General features: G+C 38.2%; 1 protein-coding gene across 1 annotated transcript in view; it reads right to left on the bottom strand.

The window, feature by feature from the left end:
* Nucleotides 1-20,628, bottom strand: part of Hmcn1 (hemicentin 1) — a 439,960-nt gene that overhangs the window by 159,845 nt on the left and 259,487 nt on the right. The window contains exons 31-36 of the mRNA XM_036202400.1: nucleotides 17,394-17,672; nucleotides 16,642-16,923; nucleotides 15,470-15,578; nucleotides 14,452-14,621; nucleotides 13,003-13,157; nucleotides 9,467-9,590 (exon numbers count right to left, since the gene is read on the bottom strand). Coding sequence (XP_036058293.1) covers nucleotides 9,467-9,590; nucleotides 13,003-13,157; nucleotides 14,452-14,621; nucleotides 15,470-15,578; nucleotides 16,642-16,923; nucleotides 17,394-17,672 — 1,119 coding nt within the window. The remainder of the gene's footprint in view (nucleotides 1-9,466; nucleotides 9,591-13,002; nucleotides 13,158-14,451; nucleotides 14,622-15,469; nucleotides 15,579-16,641; nucleotides 16,924-17,393; nucleotides 17,673-20,628) is intronic.

Raw genomic sequence — 20,628 nt, 5'->3', positions numbered from 1 at the left:
CAACGCTCTAAACATGGCTGCCAGAGCTACCTGACTTTTCCAACTGTGAAAAGAATAACAGCCAGTACATGGCACATTCCCCACCACACTCACTAAAACACTTGCTTAAAGCCTTCTGGACTGAAGTGCTGGGTGACGGCTTTGACAGTCACAGCTGCTACAATAAAGCTATGGTGGGAATCAGAAGCACCGGGGCTGTGGAGTGGTCTGGCCAATTCTCACATCAATAGCTCAAGAAGAAAAAGATTGAATTTCAGCAACGATGAGAGAGGACGGTCTTGGCAAATCTATTCCTCAATTAGGGAAATAATAACATTGGAAAAGTTACCAAAAATCAGCCTTTTCAGAATTCGAAAAACTAACCCAAGTTGTGTAACCACTCAGAAGTGAAGTGTTTAATAAAAAAACAAACAAACAAGGCCGACTTCATTAAAAATGCTGAACTTGTGACTTTTTAACTCACCCCACTCCCACCACTCACCACACCTCATCCAAACTTAAAAACAATTGGTCTGGGCTGGAGAGATGGCTCAGCAGTTCAGAGCACTTTTTCTTGCAGAGGACCTGAGTTTGAGTCATATCACTCACATTGTGGCTCATCCCTAACTCCAGTTCCAGAAGATTCCTATGCTCTTTTTTTTTTTACCTCCAAGGGACCCAGGCATGCAAGTGGTGTACACACACATATGCAGGCAAAACACGAATACACAAAACGGGGGGAAAAAGCCAGAAAAATTAAAATCAAAATCCCAAAACAAATAGTCCACTCTCTCAGTAGGAACATTAGGGCAGATACCAAAGTGGGTAGAATGTCCACACTCTCAGTGAAAACATTGGAGCAGATATCAAAGTAGGTAGAATAAATTTGAAGCTAATTAAAAACTTCATGAGGGAGCTGGAGAGACAATTCAGTTAAGAGTACTGACTGCTCTTCCAAAGGATCCTGGGTTCCATTCCCAGCACCCACATGGTGGCTCACAACCACCTGTAACTTCAGCTGCAAAGAATCTTACACACTTTTCTGGCTCTGCAAATTCCAGGCATACATGTGTTGCACAGACATACATGTAGGAAAAACACCCAAACACATAAAATAAAATAATACAAAAACTAAATCCCATCCTTCCAAGATAGCTGCTATCATTTGTCCTGGGACTCATTTGCAGGATTTGTCATTATTTAATTAGACTTAGAATTCTCTTAGTGCAAACTTCTCCTCTCAGGGATATTATAAACAGACTTTATTTGATTTGTTCAGAGAGGCCACTAAATTACTTTCTGTTGCTTCTACAGTTAATCATGTTTATAGCAAGACAGAACTGCAGGTCAGAAGTTCAACACAGCCTCCTTAGGTGCAAACCAAGGTGCCAACACAGCTGAATTCCTCTCTGGGGAAGTAAAAGAGGATAAGCTTTTTCCTTGGCTATTCCTAATTGTAGAGGTCATCTGCATTCCTTGGCGGTGGCCTTCTTCATCTCTCATTGAGGCCGGTCATACCAGTCTGAGATTATACACACTTCTTCTCCTTTTAGTGATCCTCATGATTACCTTGCCTCCTTCCAAATAATCAGGGATACATCCCCTACTTAAAGTAGAGATGATTAATAATCCTAATTTGATCTTCCAACTTAATTCCCTTTTAATATATGACTTCCCATAGTAACAATCTCTGGAATCAGAATATGGACATTTTGGTGACTATCAGGAACTACACACTCACTACATTAACAGGGAACAACCAGAAAAGTCTTGGCAGTGGCAATAATAAGAACCACAGAGGCACGAGAATAGGATTTTAAGAATTAGAACTGTCACCATGCATTATTTTAGATGACTTTTCAACAAAAGCCAAGATGGACAAGGAAAATAGAGCATGGCCATCCATGGGGCAAGAAGCAGAATAGGCTCTTTTCTAGAAAGTCCAGATAGTGGATTTACAAGACCACATTTTACATCAGCTCTTCTGTCTTCTCCTAAGCCCCCTCTCTCCAAAGGTCTAAGATGCTTTGCTTGGAGAGCTAAAGGAAGGGGGAACATAGATTGCACTTTATGAAACACAGAGAGCTAATGAAGGGATGGGATTGATTTAAAGAGCCAACTAGAAACTCCGGAGTTCCAAAATTCAATAAGGGCTCAACAGCATGTTTGAGAAGCACATTGGAAGAAGAAATAGTCCGTGGATGTGAAGATAGGTCAAGTGGGATAACTCAGTTTTAGAAGGGATAAATATGAAAAATGAAGAAAGGTGCACAAATCTTTTGACATGTATAGGACATTATCAAACGTAATGGATGGTCTTGAGAACAGGAGAGAAAATGATTCAGAATTACTTAAAGAACAAGTGAGCCAGGTGATGGTAGCACATGCTTTTGATTCCAGCACTTGGGAGGCAGAGGCAGGCAGATCTCTTGAGTTCTAGGCCATCCTGGTCTACAGAATGAGTTCCAGAGCAGCCAAAGCTGCACAGAAAAACCCTGTCTTTAAAAAAAAAGAAAAGAAAAAGAAAAAAGAGAGTGGCTGAATCTACCAAGTCAGAAGAAAAGCATTTATTTTCACATTTATAAACTTAACATTAGTTTTCATATTTGATAAGCTTAATAAACTCCAACTTAAAAAACACCAAAGACACCTGTAATATAACCACACCTGTTTAAAACAAAAGGTGAAAGAGAAAAATCTTAAAATCAGCATGAGAATAATGACTTACATACTGGGATCCCAGGAAGTATGGCAGCCGTTTTCCCATCAAAGTACAAGGAGACTTGAAGGCGGTGGACTAACAAATTATAGTACTGAAAGAATGTGATTATCAACAAAGAAGTCACTAGCCAGCAAATCAGTCCTGGGCTTTTAGGATTTCTCTAGGTAATCAAAACAACAAAATCTCAAACAAACAAACAAACAAAAAACCCATGTGCTAGCCAATGTCCCATAAGAAGTGTTGAGAGAAAATTCAGGGCAGCAATTAATATGCAGGAATAAATTCAGGACGCTGGTGAAAGTAGCAAGAGAGATGAAGATAAAAGAGTGGAAACTGTGAATTCGGAAGGTTGTCTTTTCTTATTTCTCATAGGAGCAATAGCAGGAACTTGACTAGCAGACAATGGGAGAAGGGCATTAGCGTAAAGGAAGGGAAGAAGGACGCTTCCTGGAAGCAAAAATGATGCACAAATAAATTTAAAATGCTATTCATTGAAAAATATTATTATGCTTGAAACATATTGTTTATTTAGGTGCTAGCTATAACCCTCAGTGCACACCCTTAAAAATAAAGCTAAAAATCTGTATCTCAAGAATGTATACCATTGGTGACTCCTCAGAAACCCACACCCTTTATATGTGAAAACAGCTGTTTCCTTGAGATAGCTCTTTCTCCTGAGACCCAAGCTTATGGCTATATTGAAATCTTCTCACAATACGCTCTAACTTTGATTAAAAATACATGCCAGTTACAAAAATATATACATATAACAACAGAGTCCCAATATGGATTGATAAAAGGAAAAATTATCCTTAATAATTGGAGACATTAATCCCACACATGCCTTTAATCCCAGCACTTATGAGGCAGAGCCAGGTGGATCTCTGTGAGTTTGAAGCCAGCCTGGTGTACAGAGTGAGAGCCAGGACAGGCACCAAAACTACACAGAGAAACCCTGTCTCAAAAAAAAAAAAAAACCCAATAAAATAATTGGAGACATTGATATCCTACTATGAATAACAGATAAAAATAAGGAGACAAATAAGGAAGACATGTAAAGTTGACCACTGGAGACCTCATATATACACAGGTGACTCCACCTGCACATATAGGTACATATATGCATACACCATAAACACACACACACACACACACACACACACACACACACACACACTCAAAAAGCTGAAGAGCAAAGACCTCTTTTCAGGTATGCTCTTTGGGTGTGGTTAGCACCCCAGGCTGACAAGAAGCAAATGGATTGGAAATCCCCAAAATTTTTGAATGGATTATTTGTCTTTTGTCTAGGGCCATGTCATTCTGAACACGCTTGATCTTGTCTGATTATATGCCTGAGAAAATACAACCCTGTCCACAGGAGTGTGCGATAGCTCATTGCCTCAAGTGACAGAGAGTAACATCATTAATCTGTATAATATCTATAAGGAAAACCCAATATTGAAGATAAAAGTAAATACAATATAAATTACATTGTTCCTCTGTAGCATTTAAATGACTTGGGAGGCCACTGTTCTGTGCATGTCATCAATAAGGAGACAACATCTCATGCCAATGGTAAGATATATGAATTCCCGAGGCAGGAGGGTGATTGCAACTCAATTTACTGTCCTTTTCTCATCTTTTCTTCTTCCAAACACTGCATGTGCACATCATGCCAAAACCACAGTACCTTCTTGAAGCATCATGAGCTCCACTCTGTCTAGTCTTATAGTCATTTGGGATATAAACCGACTGTGTCAAATCCTAGTTAAGTCTGAGTTGGTTAAAACTGATGTTAAAGTGACTTTTGTAAGTTAATCCACCTTATTCACTAATGTTTGAAAATAGTGGAAATAAATTAATCTACATCGAAAACATAGTTCAGTAGAATCCTGTCCTCAACTTGGCCATGAAGAAAGAAACAAAACAGTTCTCTAGAACACTCCCGAGTCTCCACTAGGCCACAGGATAGCTATTAAACAAAACACAGAAAGATAGAGAAACCTTGTTTGAGTGGGTGTTAGCAGATGTTAGCCAAGCAAAAACTTTTAAAATATAAAATAAAAATAAGGCATCCTCCTAATGTTTTTATGAGACAACTAATACAGACGCAAGAGGGTTCCCAGCCAAGGGGAAAGGCAGCAGGTCTTCAGTCTATTTGTTAAAAGAGTACAGTGAGAAGGGCCAGGAGCCAGACATGTGTTTTGCCAAAAACGGTCCTCATGCTGCCATTTACAGATGCTGACTGTGAGACAGGCACCAGGCTAAGGCTTTCATGTGTTGTCTCTCATTTAAACTTCAAACAGCCCTTGTGACTATGCAGCATTATTACCTCTTCTGCCTTACAGATGAGATTCTTAGCCTTAAGAATATTCACATCTAAGCTTTGTCTTACAGACGTTAAGCAACAAGACAAGACCCAAATTTGAAGCCTATCCTTTCGATACTACAACCTTCTATTTCTTCTGGGTGTATCACCTTGGATGATTTTTTTTTCCATGGGAAATAATTATGTGCAGATGAAATGAATGCTTGAGTTATTAGACTTCAAATAACTACTTGTTTGTAGAAACATCTGTCTCACTTGGCAAATATTTGGGGTTTAGATATAACTTCATAGTTTGGTCTAGAGAACAAAAACTTCCAAAATTATGAAACTTTGACGATCAAAAAAAAAAAAAAAGACCACCTACTGAGGGCTCCTGCTGTTTATAACAGACCGAATCCCTCCCTGGAAAATTCCATGAGAATGTTCCTCTTCTCATGGCCATAGCTTGGTGATATAGTCCAAGAGACCATGCATCCTTACTTAATGAATCCTTAATTCAACTCCTGTTAATTTTTTTACAATGATAGAAAAGAATGGAATTATCTAAGATATTTTTATGAGAAATGACAGTACTGAGAAACTGGATTACTGAATATTGAAAATCGAACATTTTGTGTGACAACTATAATAAATGTCCATTTTCAGAATGCAAGGCCCATCCATAAAGATTGGCTAGACAAACCTTAACTAAAAATGACCATTGGGTTTGTTATATAAGTTAATAATGAAATGAAACTAAACGATTGCTTTTCTATATATTTTGTCAATTCTTCTTTAAATTGGTTATCATCAGAGTTGGACATAGTAATTTAAAGGTACTCAGAGTAAAAGTAGAAAGGCTATCATTTCTCCCTTATTCTTAATGCATTAGTTTCTATGACTGAGCCCTTTAGGAAGTCAAATTTGTATCTATAATAACTGTGGAGAGCCCAAGTCCAAATAATATGCAATTGTTTCAATATGTGCATCTTTAAGTAATTTCTTTCAAAACCTATTTTATTGTCTCTCACATTTCCTTAGATTGTCCTCTCAAAATTTGAGGTCTAGTCAAAGCCTTTAATTAATAAATTTCTTAGAAATTCCTATATTTTCACACCTCTAATTATCATCATGAGTATTAATGTATGCATACTAGGAGACAGACTCAAGTTTGGAGCCTGAGTCTTCCAATGGGACGTTGCTGTCCTCAGTGCTAAGAGGAGACACCTTTTGTCTGGATTCCAGGCACAAACACACATCCAACCACTTGCTCCAGGTTAATCATTACAAGTTCACTTCATCATCCTTCTCCTTTCAGGGAGATGAGCTGTTTTCCAGACACACAGGTACCACAGCAGATGGGATACTCTAAGTTCTTGCTCCATCTTACCTCTACGTGGTGATTTGTGTGAAGGAGATGCAATTGTGGTCTCCATCTCACTTGGCCATCTCCACTAAGCCCTTTCAGTGACTAAGCTCTGTTTCTTTCTTTGCACATGAACTCATATGTTTTCCACTTGCCTCCTTCTCTTTGAAGATTTTCCGTGTAGAAAATAATAATGATGGAGACACAACACCCAAACTGTGTCTTCTGATAGCTGACCCTTTGCTACCAACTTCAGACCCTACATCTACAGGCTTGTATTTCTCTTAGGTGCTTTTTCTTTTCATTTGGTGCTTTTTCTTATACTTTAAATAAATGTTTTTCACTAGTATATCTAATAATGGTATTCACGATTACATTTCCAGGTATATGTGCCATTGTACTTTGTTCTTATTTGATGAGGTATTTAATTTCTTCCAGGGACTCTAGTTTTTGGTTATTCTGGAGCATACTGACAAACCTCCCTCCATAAGAACCTTTCATGTCTGTCTCGATATTTCCTCAGGCACTGGTGAGCACACTAGTGGGACCAGAGACACTGTCTGAGAGGAACTGAGGTTCCATGCAGGAAGCAGCCATTGGAAAACTTTTAAAATCACTCAGTTTACTCTTTTGTATGCCAAAACTTTTCAATATCCTACTATGTACCTGGAATTAAGTTAGATCCCCGGATGTGATTCTAGGCTGGATTCCTCAGTAAGTGTGGAATGAATCTATGGATTAATGAATATCTAAAGAAATAAAAAGTTGGACAAGAACCACATGAATAAAAAAATGGATCATATGTATATGGAGATGTCAGAGCACTTCTGCAAAAGCCCGGACCTTGTTCCAATAAACCTCTGGAGAACCAAAGCCTTCTACTCAAAGTCTACATCTTCCAAGTTTATAGTAAAGCTGTGATGTTAATGATGTGCTCCCTAGCCACCCAGACACTTTATGAAAGCTCATAGAAGATTCCCAAGTCAAGGTTAGCTTCCATTCACAAAATAAAAACTGTGTGAGAAGATTATAGACAAGGTTGAGGCGCAACCCTGGAACTTTGTTTGTTTTTTTTTTCCAACAAAATCTCCATAAAGGATTATTAATGAAGGTGATATGAATCACTTAAAAAACATTGAAGAATGCCAGAGATGTCTCAAAGGGTAAAGAATTTGCCATGCAAGATGAGGAATCAAGTCTGGCTCTGCAAAACCCATGTAAAAAGCTGTACAGATGTGGCAGCCTATGGACATCTGAGAGCAGGAAGACAGACATGGAATCCACATAGCAAAATGGCTAGCCAGACTAGCCTAAATGGTGAGCTCTGGGTTCAGCAAGAGACCCTATCTCATACGTAAGATGGTGAGCAATGGAGAATGACACCTACTATGAGCTTTGTGCTTCCACATAAGCACAACAGGTATTTATGCTTGCACACATGTGAACATACACACATATGCCTCTACACATGTGAACATATACAACATATATACAACACATGTATGCACTCATAAAAATTTGAGCATACTATTTAAGAACTTGAAAACTGAAGATATTTACCAAAAACTGTAATTACGGTGAACTATATAGTGCTTTTCATATAGATGAGATTAACCTTTTCTTTCTATATTTGCAATTAATAGAAAATATGTGTTCTCTTTCCCTCTATGCTTCCCCACAACCAGTTAAAGAGAGAGAGTCATAAAAGTGGGAATGTTAGAGACTGCTTGTGGTAGGCCAAAGACGGATGGACGCCCCAACGCTGCAGAGGAACTTTGGATAGTGTCGGCAGCCAGCTGTTTCTGTCATTTCTCAGGTTTTTGGAAGTCACTTGCTTACACTTCCTGCTTACTCAGGTAATATTATTTCCCTCTTGGATCTCTGATGGAGTTGAAGACTTTATAGTTATAGTTTTCCTTGATACCAGATTCAGAAAAGAACTTCACTAAAAAAATGTAAAGTGTATAAGGTTGAGAGACATTAAGAGATAATTTTGATAATGCAAGCTAGAATAGAAAGTAATTAGGGACAACCTTTTGCACTCACCACAGTAGGTTAGATAATGGAGTATTTTTCTGAATTTGTCAAATGTTTATGGGCTAAAATTGTTGATGTATTTATTGCTTGTATATAATGTATGCATTTATTGTACTTGTATATACTTTTTCTTATATTAGTTATACCTTCTTTTTCATTTTAGACAAAAAGGGGAAAATGTGGTGATATTTTGTTTGTGCTCTAACATAAACAGCTTTCCTGAAGATCAGAGGAGCTAGCCATAGATGCCAGGCAGTGGTGGCACAAACACACCTTTGATCCCAGCACTTAGAATCTGATGCCTTTGATCCGAGTATTTGGGAGGTGGAGACAGGAAGTAATATGGCTGGGTAGAGAGAGGAATATAAGGCAGGAAGAGACATGAGCTCACCCTTTTTGTCTGAGGATTTGGTAGAGGTAAGAAGTCTCTCTAGTGGCTGGCTCCTTTACTTCTTTGATCTTTCAGCATTTACCTCAATATCTGACTCTGGATTTTTAGTATTAAGATCAATTAGAATTTGTGCTATAGTTTGTAATCCTACTGTTTGAGAGGCAGAGACAAGCAGATCTCCAGGACTGTTTAGATAGCCAGCCTTGCCTAAGCAGTAAGTACCAGGCCAGGTGAGAGACCCTACCTCAAAAATAAAGGCAGTTTAGGAAAATGGCAACAGGAGATATATAAAGGCCACATTAAATAGGCTTAGCATATGCAAATGTGTTTAACCATAAATAGTTATAAAAGAGGTCATGAGGGAGTGCGAGGACATAGGAGGAGCTAGAGGTAGGAGAGGGATGGGTATATTGATGTGAATATAAGACATGTATTAAATTCTCAAAAACAATCAAAATACTTAAATTAAAAAAACCAATGTTGGTGGCACAGCCAAAATAGCACAGGCAGTTGACCTGCGGCCTACATATGTGTGTTCACACACACACACACACACACACACACACACACACACACACACACGTGTGTGTGTGTGCAACCTTCTGCATGCACTCATACACATGCATACACATATACAAGAGAAAGCCATGAAAATACTCTTACCGTGCACATGCAATTGAGTGTGCTGCTGGGCTTCTCCAGCAGCATTGGTAGCCACACATGTATATCTGCCAGCGTCTTCCAAAAGAGCCTTGGCAATTTGTAGAACTCTACCAGAAGACTGTATCTAATTGGGAACAGAGAGCATGGCAGTATTTTGTTTGGATCTAAAAACATTTGCTGAGATAGAAAAGTTCGTTTATATGTATAATGTTTAATTGTAGTTTTATATCTCAGTTAACTCAATATTTGAGAGCCAGATCACTTCATTATGCACAAGAAAATAAGCTAATTTGATTTTTAAAAATGTATTCTTATTCATTTGATGACACAAAATAAAGTAACTTAAGGCTGGTCTCCTGGTATAGTCATAAAACCCCATTGAATAAAAGACTTTCATGCGGGACTATGAAACATGTGATGAAAATTTAAACTCTCTGAAAAAAAAAAAAAACCATGACCACATTTATGTAACACTTCATAAATGGTTTTAAGGCAACAATATTTTTTGACGAAATTGTCACAGGGGCCAGAAAAACTGTAAAAGTTATAAAAACTGAATAATAGGAATGCCGATAAATTCCTGCTTTCTCCTTACTCCTCTCTGAAATCCATTGCAGCCAGGACTCTGCCACTTTAAAGCCGGTGAATCAGAGGTCATTATTTAACACTGATTATTCCAAGGTCACCAGTAACATCCAATCGCATTGACCAGTAGCCCACAGTTAAGTGCATAGTCTCTCTTACCACACACAACATTAGATGTCCAGACTTCTGATGGTCTGTACTCACAGGGCATCACAGAGAGAGCATTCCTTAGCCCTTACACCCAGGCTCTCCCAGGACATTATGTTTAGAACCTGCTTCCTCTTTCAGCTGCACAAACAGGAAACTTAACTCTGGTATTTTCATCCAATCTCATGACTTAGATGAAAAACCCTAAGCACACACCTGAATTTACAGCTTCAGCCCCTGCTGGTCTCCTGAGCTCTATATTCATGGTCCTAGGACAAGTTAACACATGAACTATCCAGAACTATGTTTGTAAATTATTCCTTCATATTCCTAAAACTGACTTGTCATTGCATTTTCCCAGTCTTGCTTAATGGCGCCCACAATTTTTCCAGTCATTGGGGTTTTGGCGCCCACTTTGACTTCTATTAATTATAGTGCAGCCGTGTGTCTCAGATCCCCTGTTTTCCAGTTCCACCACAACTGGGGGATGATGATGGCTTCTTAACTGATATTCCAGTGTCTCCGGCCTCCCCAGTTGTTAATCTATCTTGCACACTGTTGCCAGAATAATTTATTTAAGATGGAAATTTGATCTCTTCCCCCTTCCCTTCTCAAACCTCATTCATGGCTCCCCACTTTGCCCAGGAGGAAATTTGAACTCAGCATAGCCCTCCAGGCTTACCACATTCCGACCCCAAATGATCTCTCCATGGTCCCAAGTGAATTCCCAGTTAACCTATTTTCCAGTCAAGCTGCACTGAACATGCTAAGGAACATATCCATGCATTTATTTTCATCCCTACAATTTTGTACCTGGCTTTTAATGTCACAACTCTTTGTCACTCGGCACTAGTGTGATCTTCTCTCTTTACCCTTTACTTCTTTACTCTTTGGGACGTATTTGTGCCCAAAGCTTGAAATATAAACACTGTGCCAATAATTCTAGCCATATCATTCTATTTATCTCCATGGCCATTTGCAATAACCTACTGCCATGTCCACCATCTCTACCAGTGTATCTCCAACTGATGTGAACTACAGAAGCCTGAAATTAAAAATCACAGTACTTTCCCTTATGTTCTTCCAGAGTGTCCCATATCACTGGTGGTCAGTGTCATCCATATCATTATTTAGTTTAAAGTCTCAGGAGTTTTCCTTACACACACAGCCCTCATCTTTAATAAACTGTCTTTCATCAATCTACAATGACTTGACTACTGCACCAAAATATCTTTTCTGTAACTAGTGTATATTATCAACCTTCTACCTCCATCTCCTAGAGAAATGCATATTGGTTCTAACTGGTTTTACATATCTACTCTTGACCCACCAACTTAATTTTTCAGAAAGGATGCAAGTAACTTCAGTCATGTACCACATAGCGTGCTTTGGCAAATGGTGGACCATATAGATGATGACACTTACTGTCTAGTCAAGGTGTACCCCAGGCTATGCTATCTGGGTTTGTGGAAGAATAGTATAAAGTTTTAACAGTGATGAAAGTGCTGAGTTACGTATGCCTTTCTGGCCATATATCCTCATTGTAAAGTAGTGCATAACTATATTTAAAATGGAAACCTGGTCATGGCACTCCTCTCTTAAAACTCTGTTATCCCCCAATTGCCTTGGTAAAGATAAAATAATTAGTATTGTGTAAGTGCTTGTTACTGCCTCTTCACTTCTGTACAACACCAACCCCTCTGCCTTTCCTCTCTTCCTCAGCCTTGCTTTCAAATCCCTAAGAGGACACAGACTCTCCTTACTGTGTTCGCCTGTATACATACTCTCTCAGGAGTGTTTATTTCTTTCCCACTTGATCCTATGCACTCTTCAGAACTCTGCTCACAGGCTTTCCTCAGATGCTCTGTATATTCCAACTTTAATATACTCATTAAATATTCAGTTATGTTTGTGTAACCAACTGATAAATCTCTCCCTCCAAGCTAAGCAATCATTTACTTGAACTGTATTTGAAGTCTGTGTACTGAGTTTTTCTTTCCTATAGGGGTGTGGGATCAGTTCTACCAGTTGTGGAGTATAATTAATAACAAACAGATATCTATATCATTTCTATTATGGAAAGAACTCAAGACCTATCTCATATTGAAAACTTTTAAGTAAAATTCAAGACACCATTTGTCAATTAACTTAATCCTACTAGAAAAGTGTATTAATTCTGCTTTTTTTGTTTTTTTTTTAAATGGAGATTGAACCCAGAGCCTTTTGCATGCTGTACAACCACCCCATCACTGAGGCACATCTCTGACCCTTTCTTTATGCTCTTATTTTGAGACAGGAATTCACTATCTTGCTTAAATTAGGCTCAAGCTTGCACTGTCGTTAAGGTAGGCCTGAACTACAATCCTCTTGCCTCAGCCTCCTGAATAGTTGAGTATACTGGCCTATACCACCAGGTCTGGCTACTTCTGATTTTTAAGTGCATCAGTTAGGTTATCTGGGTTAGAAATCTGTCAGCTATTCATGTTTACCTAGTTTCTAATTCTTTAAATAGTCACTAAAACATAATTAAATGCCAGAGGGCACAGTCAGCATGTGAGAAATTATTTTTAGTCATTCCCAAGATATCAATTTTTGAAGGCATAAATCAAAATAAATACAACTCCTACACTGAAAGCTACACCAGCAAGGGTTTTTAATTCTATTGAGAAATGAAGGAAAATGTATTTTAACCAAATTTCTGCCAAATGTGTCTTATAGGAAAATCTATAATTAAGAAATAATGAGATGATAGAGTTAGCAAGACCCATAGCTGTCTTAATTTAGACTCAGTGTCTTATACTTACTCTGAGGTTTCCTTGGGCAGTGTTCACAGGCTGGTCATCCTTCAGCCATGTAATGGATGGGTTTGGAATGCCGTTGGCTATACATTGCAAGGTGACTGGCTTGTATCTCACCACAGTCTTTTCAAGAAGGTCTGAGGACTTGATTGTTGGAGGAACTAGATGAAAAGAAGGGAGAGAGAGAATGAAAACCTCAATCAATGACATCACAGACCTAAGATTATGTGTGAGGCACCCATGATAAATGGATAGCACAAAAACACTCCAAGGTTATATAAAGAAAACTCCTCTGGGGCATAAAGTTGGGATATGTGTGTGGGGTAGATCCAGGAGGGGGAAGAATGAGGAATGAGTGTGTATTATCAAGTTACATTTTATGTACACATAAAATTCTCAAAGGATTAATAAAAACATATTTAAAATATGTTTAAGGGACTTGAAACTCTAAAATTAGAAAAATTAACATTTTTCACAAACAATGAAACAACTTTATCTGTTTAAATTTTTATTTAACTTACAATTTTAATTTGTATTTAATTTATAATTTTAGTCATTTTAGATAACACTGATTTTTAGTTCTGGCTTTAATTATTTGAGTAGCCAAATGTCCATATGGTTACTGCAACCTAACATGTATGCTTGGCTCAAGCCCATTGACTTATTTTTCCAATTGATAATTAACATCCATTTCTCTGGAATGACCTCCTTAAACTAATGCCAGATTCAAGCAGTATTTAGGCACATGACTTTGTCCCTAGTAAGGCTAACTAAACCTGGGGTTATAAGGTGATTGAATCTGGGCTTGCCAGATTCTTTCTCTAGAATTCAAACTGTGGACTAGATCTGTCTGTATTCCACATGGGACATGGAAAAACAAAATTTAAAAGAGAGTCTACAGAGACAGGGGGAAGAATGTTGTTGCTATTCGCAGATTCTGTTCCTGTGCATATCAAACGACTCTTCAGTTTTTGATTCCAGTCCCCTCCTTCTCAAGTTCTGCTGGCAAGTAGGACACATAATGCCCTGGCAGAGATTTGCTCTTGTCATTAAATTCATGGTCATAACCTTAATGTGCCAGCTCTGTAAATACACTTATGTTCTTGGATCCCACAATTATACCCTAAGTCTTGCTTCTGGAAAACACTGTTCATAATCACTCCTGTTTGGAGTTTTGGCCATGCTCTTCTATTGTAGTCTAGCTCTCCACCCTCTGACACCAGGTAGAATACACTTGCTAACAACTACTGTTGAATCTTATTCACATGATACTGTGGATGAATCGCTGCCCCAGAAAATAATGTAAATCTGTTATTATTTAACTACACTTGCCCTTTTTCTCACTATTTTATACAACACAAGATTTTTCCACATGACTCTGCTCCTATCTGAATGAGATAGTGAATAAAGCCCAGAGCAGTTTAAATGCAGCGCACCATCCCTTCCTTGGCATACCATGAACGGTCACTTCAAACTCCTTCCTGTGGTCCCCTGCAATGTTCGTTGCCACACACTGGTAAAGGCCTGTGTCTGACACTTGAGCCTGAGCAATAACCAGTTTGCGTCCATTTAGTAAGACCTTGAATCCATCTCTTTCATCAATTAACTGACCGCCTTTTAGCCACCTGGAGAGAAAGGCAAAAAGAATTCTAGATACATATTGTAGATAAGCAATTTTCTAGAGGGTATTTGTGTGGTGTATTTGTTCTCTCCTATGCATTCACCTGATCTCCTAATTAACCGCTCTGTAAAACAGGATGCTGAAGAGAAGTAAAAAGGAAGCATGGTCTCTCAGAGAGGTTGGCATACAGCTGGAATTCAAGAACTCTGTAATGAGTTCGTTATCATTCTAATAAGTTAAGGTTACAGAAAGGGATAAATGATACTATTTACTATAGTATTTAAATGTTATTAACCAACAAAAGACAATGAGCTTCTAATGTTTGCAAACCAAATACACTGAAATCAGAGTTTTATGGTTTTGTGGGCTATCACTTTATAATGTGTGAACTGTAGTCAATCAACTTTTCTTTTGCATGTCTCATACCATTTTGGAAATAAAAATTGTATATTCAATAATGCTTTGAGAACGTAGGAAGGAGGCCAACCAGACAAGACTATGAACGTGCTAACCTCCCCATTTCTACACTATTTCTGCTACTCTTCTTATTTAATAGTCTGTTACACATGTCAGTGCCTCAGAAAGCTCTAACACTAATAGTGCATAATAGTCTATATCTTCTGACTGAAAATAGGATTCCTAAAGTAATACAAAGGATTGTCTCCACTTGTACCAACATGTGTTCTTTTTGAGTGCCAGGTACCCGCTGCCTTGTATATAGACCATATCTTTTCCAAGAGGAATATGATTTTGTACTGATTCTCCTCAATGTCAAAAATCCTTTAGGACAACTCCAAAACACTTACATTAAAAAGCGAGAGAGGTATTTAGAAGACATACCAAAACGCTTACATGATTGTTGGTGGCGGAGAGCCTGTGACCTGGCACTCTAACTCCAGCAAGTTATTTGCCATCACAATGAAGTAAGAGGTTTCATCTCCTCCTTCCACAGCTGGTGGTACTAGAAGAAAGGAAGAAAGAAAAAGACAGAAGGTAGCAGGCAAAGACATGTTTACAGGAACGAATCCACCCTGACAGCTCAGTAATAGCTAAGAAAACTGATGTTTTTCATAGGAGTTTGATACTCCAGGGGATTTGAAATTGTAAATGAATTTGTCAGTAACTTGCTATGATGAACGTGCTCCAGTCACTAGGAATTTTCTCTGACACACACTATGGTGCCATAGATGCTATGCTAATGTAAAGTTTATCCATGTTTTATTTTGTTTATTTTCATAATAACACTCATTTAAGAATCTTCTGGCTGCAGTTACAGTCTCAAGGTTGCAAGATGGTTTTCCAAGGTCCAGAGACTATTACCTGTTGTCTGACACAGTGCTATGATAAAAGAGCACCTTGTGACTCGCTGCAGCCAGAGGTTGATATAGTTATGAAAATTTCCTTGCAAGAACAAAGCACATTCATCAAAAGCTATGGAAGAGCTGCATAAGATTTAGATTATAGGACTCTGTTGAGAAACTCACCACTTGAACAGACTTGAAAAGCTGATTACACCTGAGTTTAGACTGTGTCATTTCTATATGATCTCAGATGTGTTCAACAATCCAGTTATTACTAATGATCTCAGATATGTTCAACAATCCAGTTATTACCACAGGATCTCAGATGTGTTCAACAGTGCAATTATTACTAATGATCTCAGATGTATTCAACAATCTAGTTACTACTAATGATCTTAGATGTGTTCAACAACCCAGTTATTACTACATGATCTCAGATGTGTTCAACAATCCAGTTATTACTAATGATCTCAGATGAGTTCAACAATCCAGTTATTAGTACATGATCTCAGCTGTTTTCAACAATCCAGTTATTACTACATGATCTCAGATGTGTTCAACAACCCAGTTATTACTACCTGATTTCAGATATGTTCAACAACCCAGTTATTACTACATGATCTCAGATGTGTTCAACAATCCAGTTATTACTAATGATCTCAGATGTGTTCAGCAATGCACTGCTGTAAATCTGACAGTCCAGGTAGTAATATCCTTACTTACCTAAGACATCAACTTCATATTTGATTTCCCTTTCTCCTGCCACACTGGTAGCCACACATATATATTGTCCCCGGTCACCTTCCAGGGCACTCAGGATTTCAAGTGTCTTCCCACCGGCTTCTATGCGGATGTTGTCACTGGCTTTCACAGGTACACCATCTTTTAACCAAGTAAGAACGGGAGGAGGGTTGCCAGCAGCTTTACACTCCAAGATCAATGACTGACCAATAACAACTTGCTTATTTGAAGGCATGGCCAAGTCACCTTCAATTATTGGAGGAACTAGGGGAAACAATAGTAATATTTCAGGTAATTCTTTTCCCAGTCATAAAAGAATATCTTAAGTAAATAAAGGGGGAATTTTTTCTCATGCTTTGACTACAGGAGCTTCCCACATTCCTCTTTCCTTCTAAGCTGGTAAGGAAAGAATTTCTTGGTTCAACTGATCTACAACTATTCTGATTATTCTGAGGTGCTATGGACTGTCATGATACAAAAAGACAAAGTTATCTTTTACCATATTGCTAAGAACCAAATGGTTGAGATGCTCCAAGTTCCAAGGGGAAGAGCTGGTTAAAGGAATGAACTATGATTTGCTAACCTTAGTTTTGTAAGAATTTTTCAAATTATAATATTCTTCCAATTATTATCCATATAGAATGAAAAAACCTCCCACCAAGGCTTCATTAGTGAATAATCTAGATGTTAATATACTAGAAAGGCACTTGGGTAAGATATCTATATATCCTTACCATAGATTTCAACATGGAATGATTTTTCAGCCGTTCCAGCAACATTGGATACATGGCATGTATATGTTGCTGAATCAGAGACCTGTGCTCTTGGAATGTGAAGAAATTGTCCTTTATCAATATAAAGCGCTTGTGAGCTGGATATGATGACCTGGCCATCCTTATACCAGGTAATGGTAGGCACTGGAAGCCCCCGGGACTCACATTCCAGTTTAACTATGCTGTTGAGCAACGCCGATATTTCTGTGGTAACATTCCCTCCTTTAATACTAGGTGGAACTACAAAAGATTTCAAAAGGAACACAAATTTAGCACCTGCATCATGATAGTAAGTAGCTCAGGTTTTTAGTTTAACATAAATATATATTAATGACAGGAAGTCTGTGTCCTCTACAGATGATTACTTCCCTCTCTGATCCACACAGTCTCTGTCACCTTCCTTTCCAGTTCCAGCTTTCAGTAAAACAGTCAAGTAAGTCACAGTCCGGTTTTAGTAGCTCATGGGATAGACCATATTGGAGTAATCAAGCAAGTTAGCTTCAACAAACAAAGCAATCCAAACCAAAGCCTCACTTAATGAAGGCACATTAAGTTCAAAAACCATGCCAAAGGAACAAAAAGGTCAGAGGTAGCACTACTGCATGTCCTCTCCCAAAATACAGAAGCACCTCTGAGTGCTTTTAGGACCAGCTACTGGTAGCAGCTGTGGAGTCTCTTCTTTCTTACTAGTATTAGTTTTGAACCGCCTGGAGTCCATTCATTCAGCTGCACATAGCTAATCGGCTCCATGGGTAGCTTCCCCTACATCATGGCCCCATGCCTGGCCTCTCAGGCCACTGAGGACTGGGATTTTGGGGGAAAAATGCTGTAAGTTGCACATTCTCAGCTACATACTTTCAGCATGATTCTTGCAAGGTACAATTGCAACAATCTGAAAGAAATCGAATGGCATGCATCTGCAGTGGAGTGCCTTAATAGAATTTTAATTAATTGTTAGGGTTTAGAAGAGGATGTTCTGTAGAACTTCCTTCTTGTGGTTAAGCTAGGGCTCAGGGTATTGAGAGAGAGCAGTGAGAGGTGTTGTTCCTCTCCTCACATGCTACTGCAGGTAACTGATGTAAACATGACCGACTGCTGATGTTGTCATCCTGGCTACCTGGCTAAGGGCCATGTTTGCCAAGTCCCTGGACTAGGAAGATGCTTTTTCCCCCACTATCCCCTGCCTATGTGAATGGCATAGGCAGTTATATTTTACTTTGCTGGCAAAGGAATATCTTCATAATGTATTTGGAATTCTATATGGGAGACATTATCTTCCTACCCACTTTATATATCTAATTCATTTATTTCTATCATTATGAAGTTTTAAGAACTTATATTATACTTGGGGATATAACCAATACTACATTAAATTAAGCAGTCTGGGCAACCCAAGTTCTCTTAGTTAGCTCCTTTGATACACCCACACCATCTTATTTTACTTTTGCACTTCCTTAATAGAGTGTCCTACTATACACTCCACATTCATCTTTTATAATCCTGCACATCTCTAGAGTTAACTATTTCTCCAAGGAACCTTTAGTCGAAAAGGATATTGATTGGAAAATAAGATTCTGGTGCTAATAGAATAGCGTCACACTTTCTAGAAATCTTCCCGAGAATTACTTCAGAGTAACAGACACAATCCAAGTCGTGGCCTACAATGTTTATGGGTGAATTTGATAGTGGAATCATTTTCCTATAAGTACATTTACTTTAAAGCTTGGGACCAGCCAACTTTCAAACAGGCCAGGGGATGCAGAGTTAAGACTGTCCAATGTTTTGTTAGAATACAGTCAAACTCATTCATTTGGGTATTGGCCATGGCTACTTTCACTGAATAGTCGTAACAAAGTAGCTGCAAATGGCTACTCATGTGGTGTGCTCATTGCTCCTTTTGCTACTCAGTGTGTCATAAGCTTAGTGACATACTTGTATCCTGCTAGCATTTCAAGCGCCATGAAAGTAGTAACAATGTATGATTAATTTTGTCCCTAGTGCATATTCCTCATCACAAAACAAGAAGAAGAAAGAGGAGTGTCACAGTGTGGTGTGGTCTCTCTCACGATAAGATTAAAAGGCAGAGCTTTACATATACAGGGATGGCACTACAGCTCTTAAAGCATAAATATAAGCAGACTAAGCACTCATCCCAATATTCCTAATTCAAAGATAGGCCAACAATTTGAAATATTAGAATATGCGAAATGGGATGTTTCAGCCTAATAATTTCTTTACAAAAATCAAAAAGTTAAAAAAGGAGAATAAAACAAAGTAAGTTCCTAAGTAGCATGTTAGGCAGCAAAGAAGGTCATTTTTTTTCAGTGGTGGTATAGTTAAATTAATTATGGTGCAGCAGCTGAAGACATATATCCAGAGAAAATCAGTTTGTTGGTGATTGACAGCTGATGACTCTGGAGGCAATATGAATAGTCAGTTTTAAAGGGCAATTTCTTCCATGGACTATTCTTGCCTTTGACACTCTTGACAAATGTTACCAAGACTAAGCTGTTTGGGCTTATCTGGGGAGTTGGTGCAAAGTTTGACAACCATGAAGAATTGGTCTCTAAGAACAATCTATGCAGAACAAATACTGACAGAAAATATCCTCAGTGAAGTCCAAGCAACGCTAGCTGGAGTGCAGTTTGCTAAGATTTGTCACAACTGATGATGGTAAAAACAAATATGTGAAGTACAAAAAAAAAAAAAAAAAAAAAAGAAAAGAATGAATGAAGTATACAGATTTAAACATCTGTGTTCCATGACTATTATTTTTCAGCAAGTGCTTTGCACAGAATGGTTGTGTGTTAATGAGCCCCTAGTGCCAATGGTGTGTTTCATTTGCTGTTATTGATATGAACATCATGAGTTCCATGACCACTTCTGAGAAGCAGTTGCAAGTTTTAATATTGCTAAAGTTTTGTGTTCATGTTTAGTGAGTTCAGGGCTGACCTTGAATTTTTTTCTGAATGAAAAGTGTCATGCTTTAATACTGTTATTAAATATTGAAGAGTTTGGGAAACTTGTTTTTCTTCAAATGGTGTTTTCAATTTAAAATTACAGCACAAGACACTAAATATGCAAATTAGAATTATAGTAGTTATACGATTCTTTCAAACTCATGTAGTGTGAGGCTACTTACCACATTTCTCAGGCTGTCAAAAGCTCAAACCAGAAGTGAGAACTTGATTCACCC

The sequence above is a fragment of the Onychomys torridus genome, chromosome 11, assembly GCF_903995425.1.
Source record: "Onychomys torridus chromosome 11, mOncTor1.1, whole genome shotgun sequence".
In the NCBI taxonomy this organism is placed as follows: domain Eukaryota; kingdom Metazoa; phylum Chordata; class Mammalia; order Rodentia; family Cricetidae; genus Onychomys; species Onychomys torridus.
Note: the sequence above shows the minus strand (reverse complement) of the source record. Positions and strands in the feature narration are given on the sequence as shown.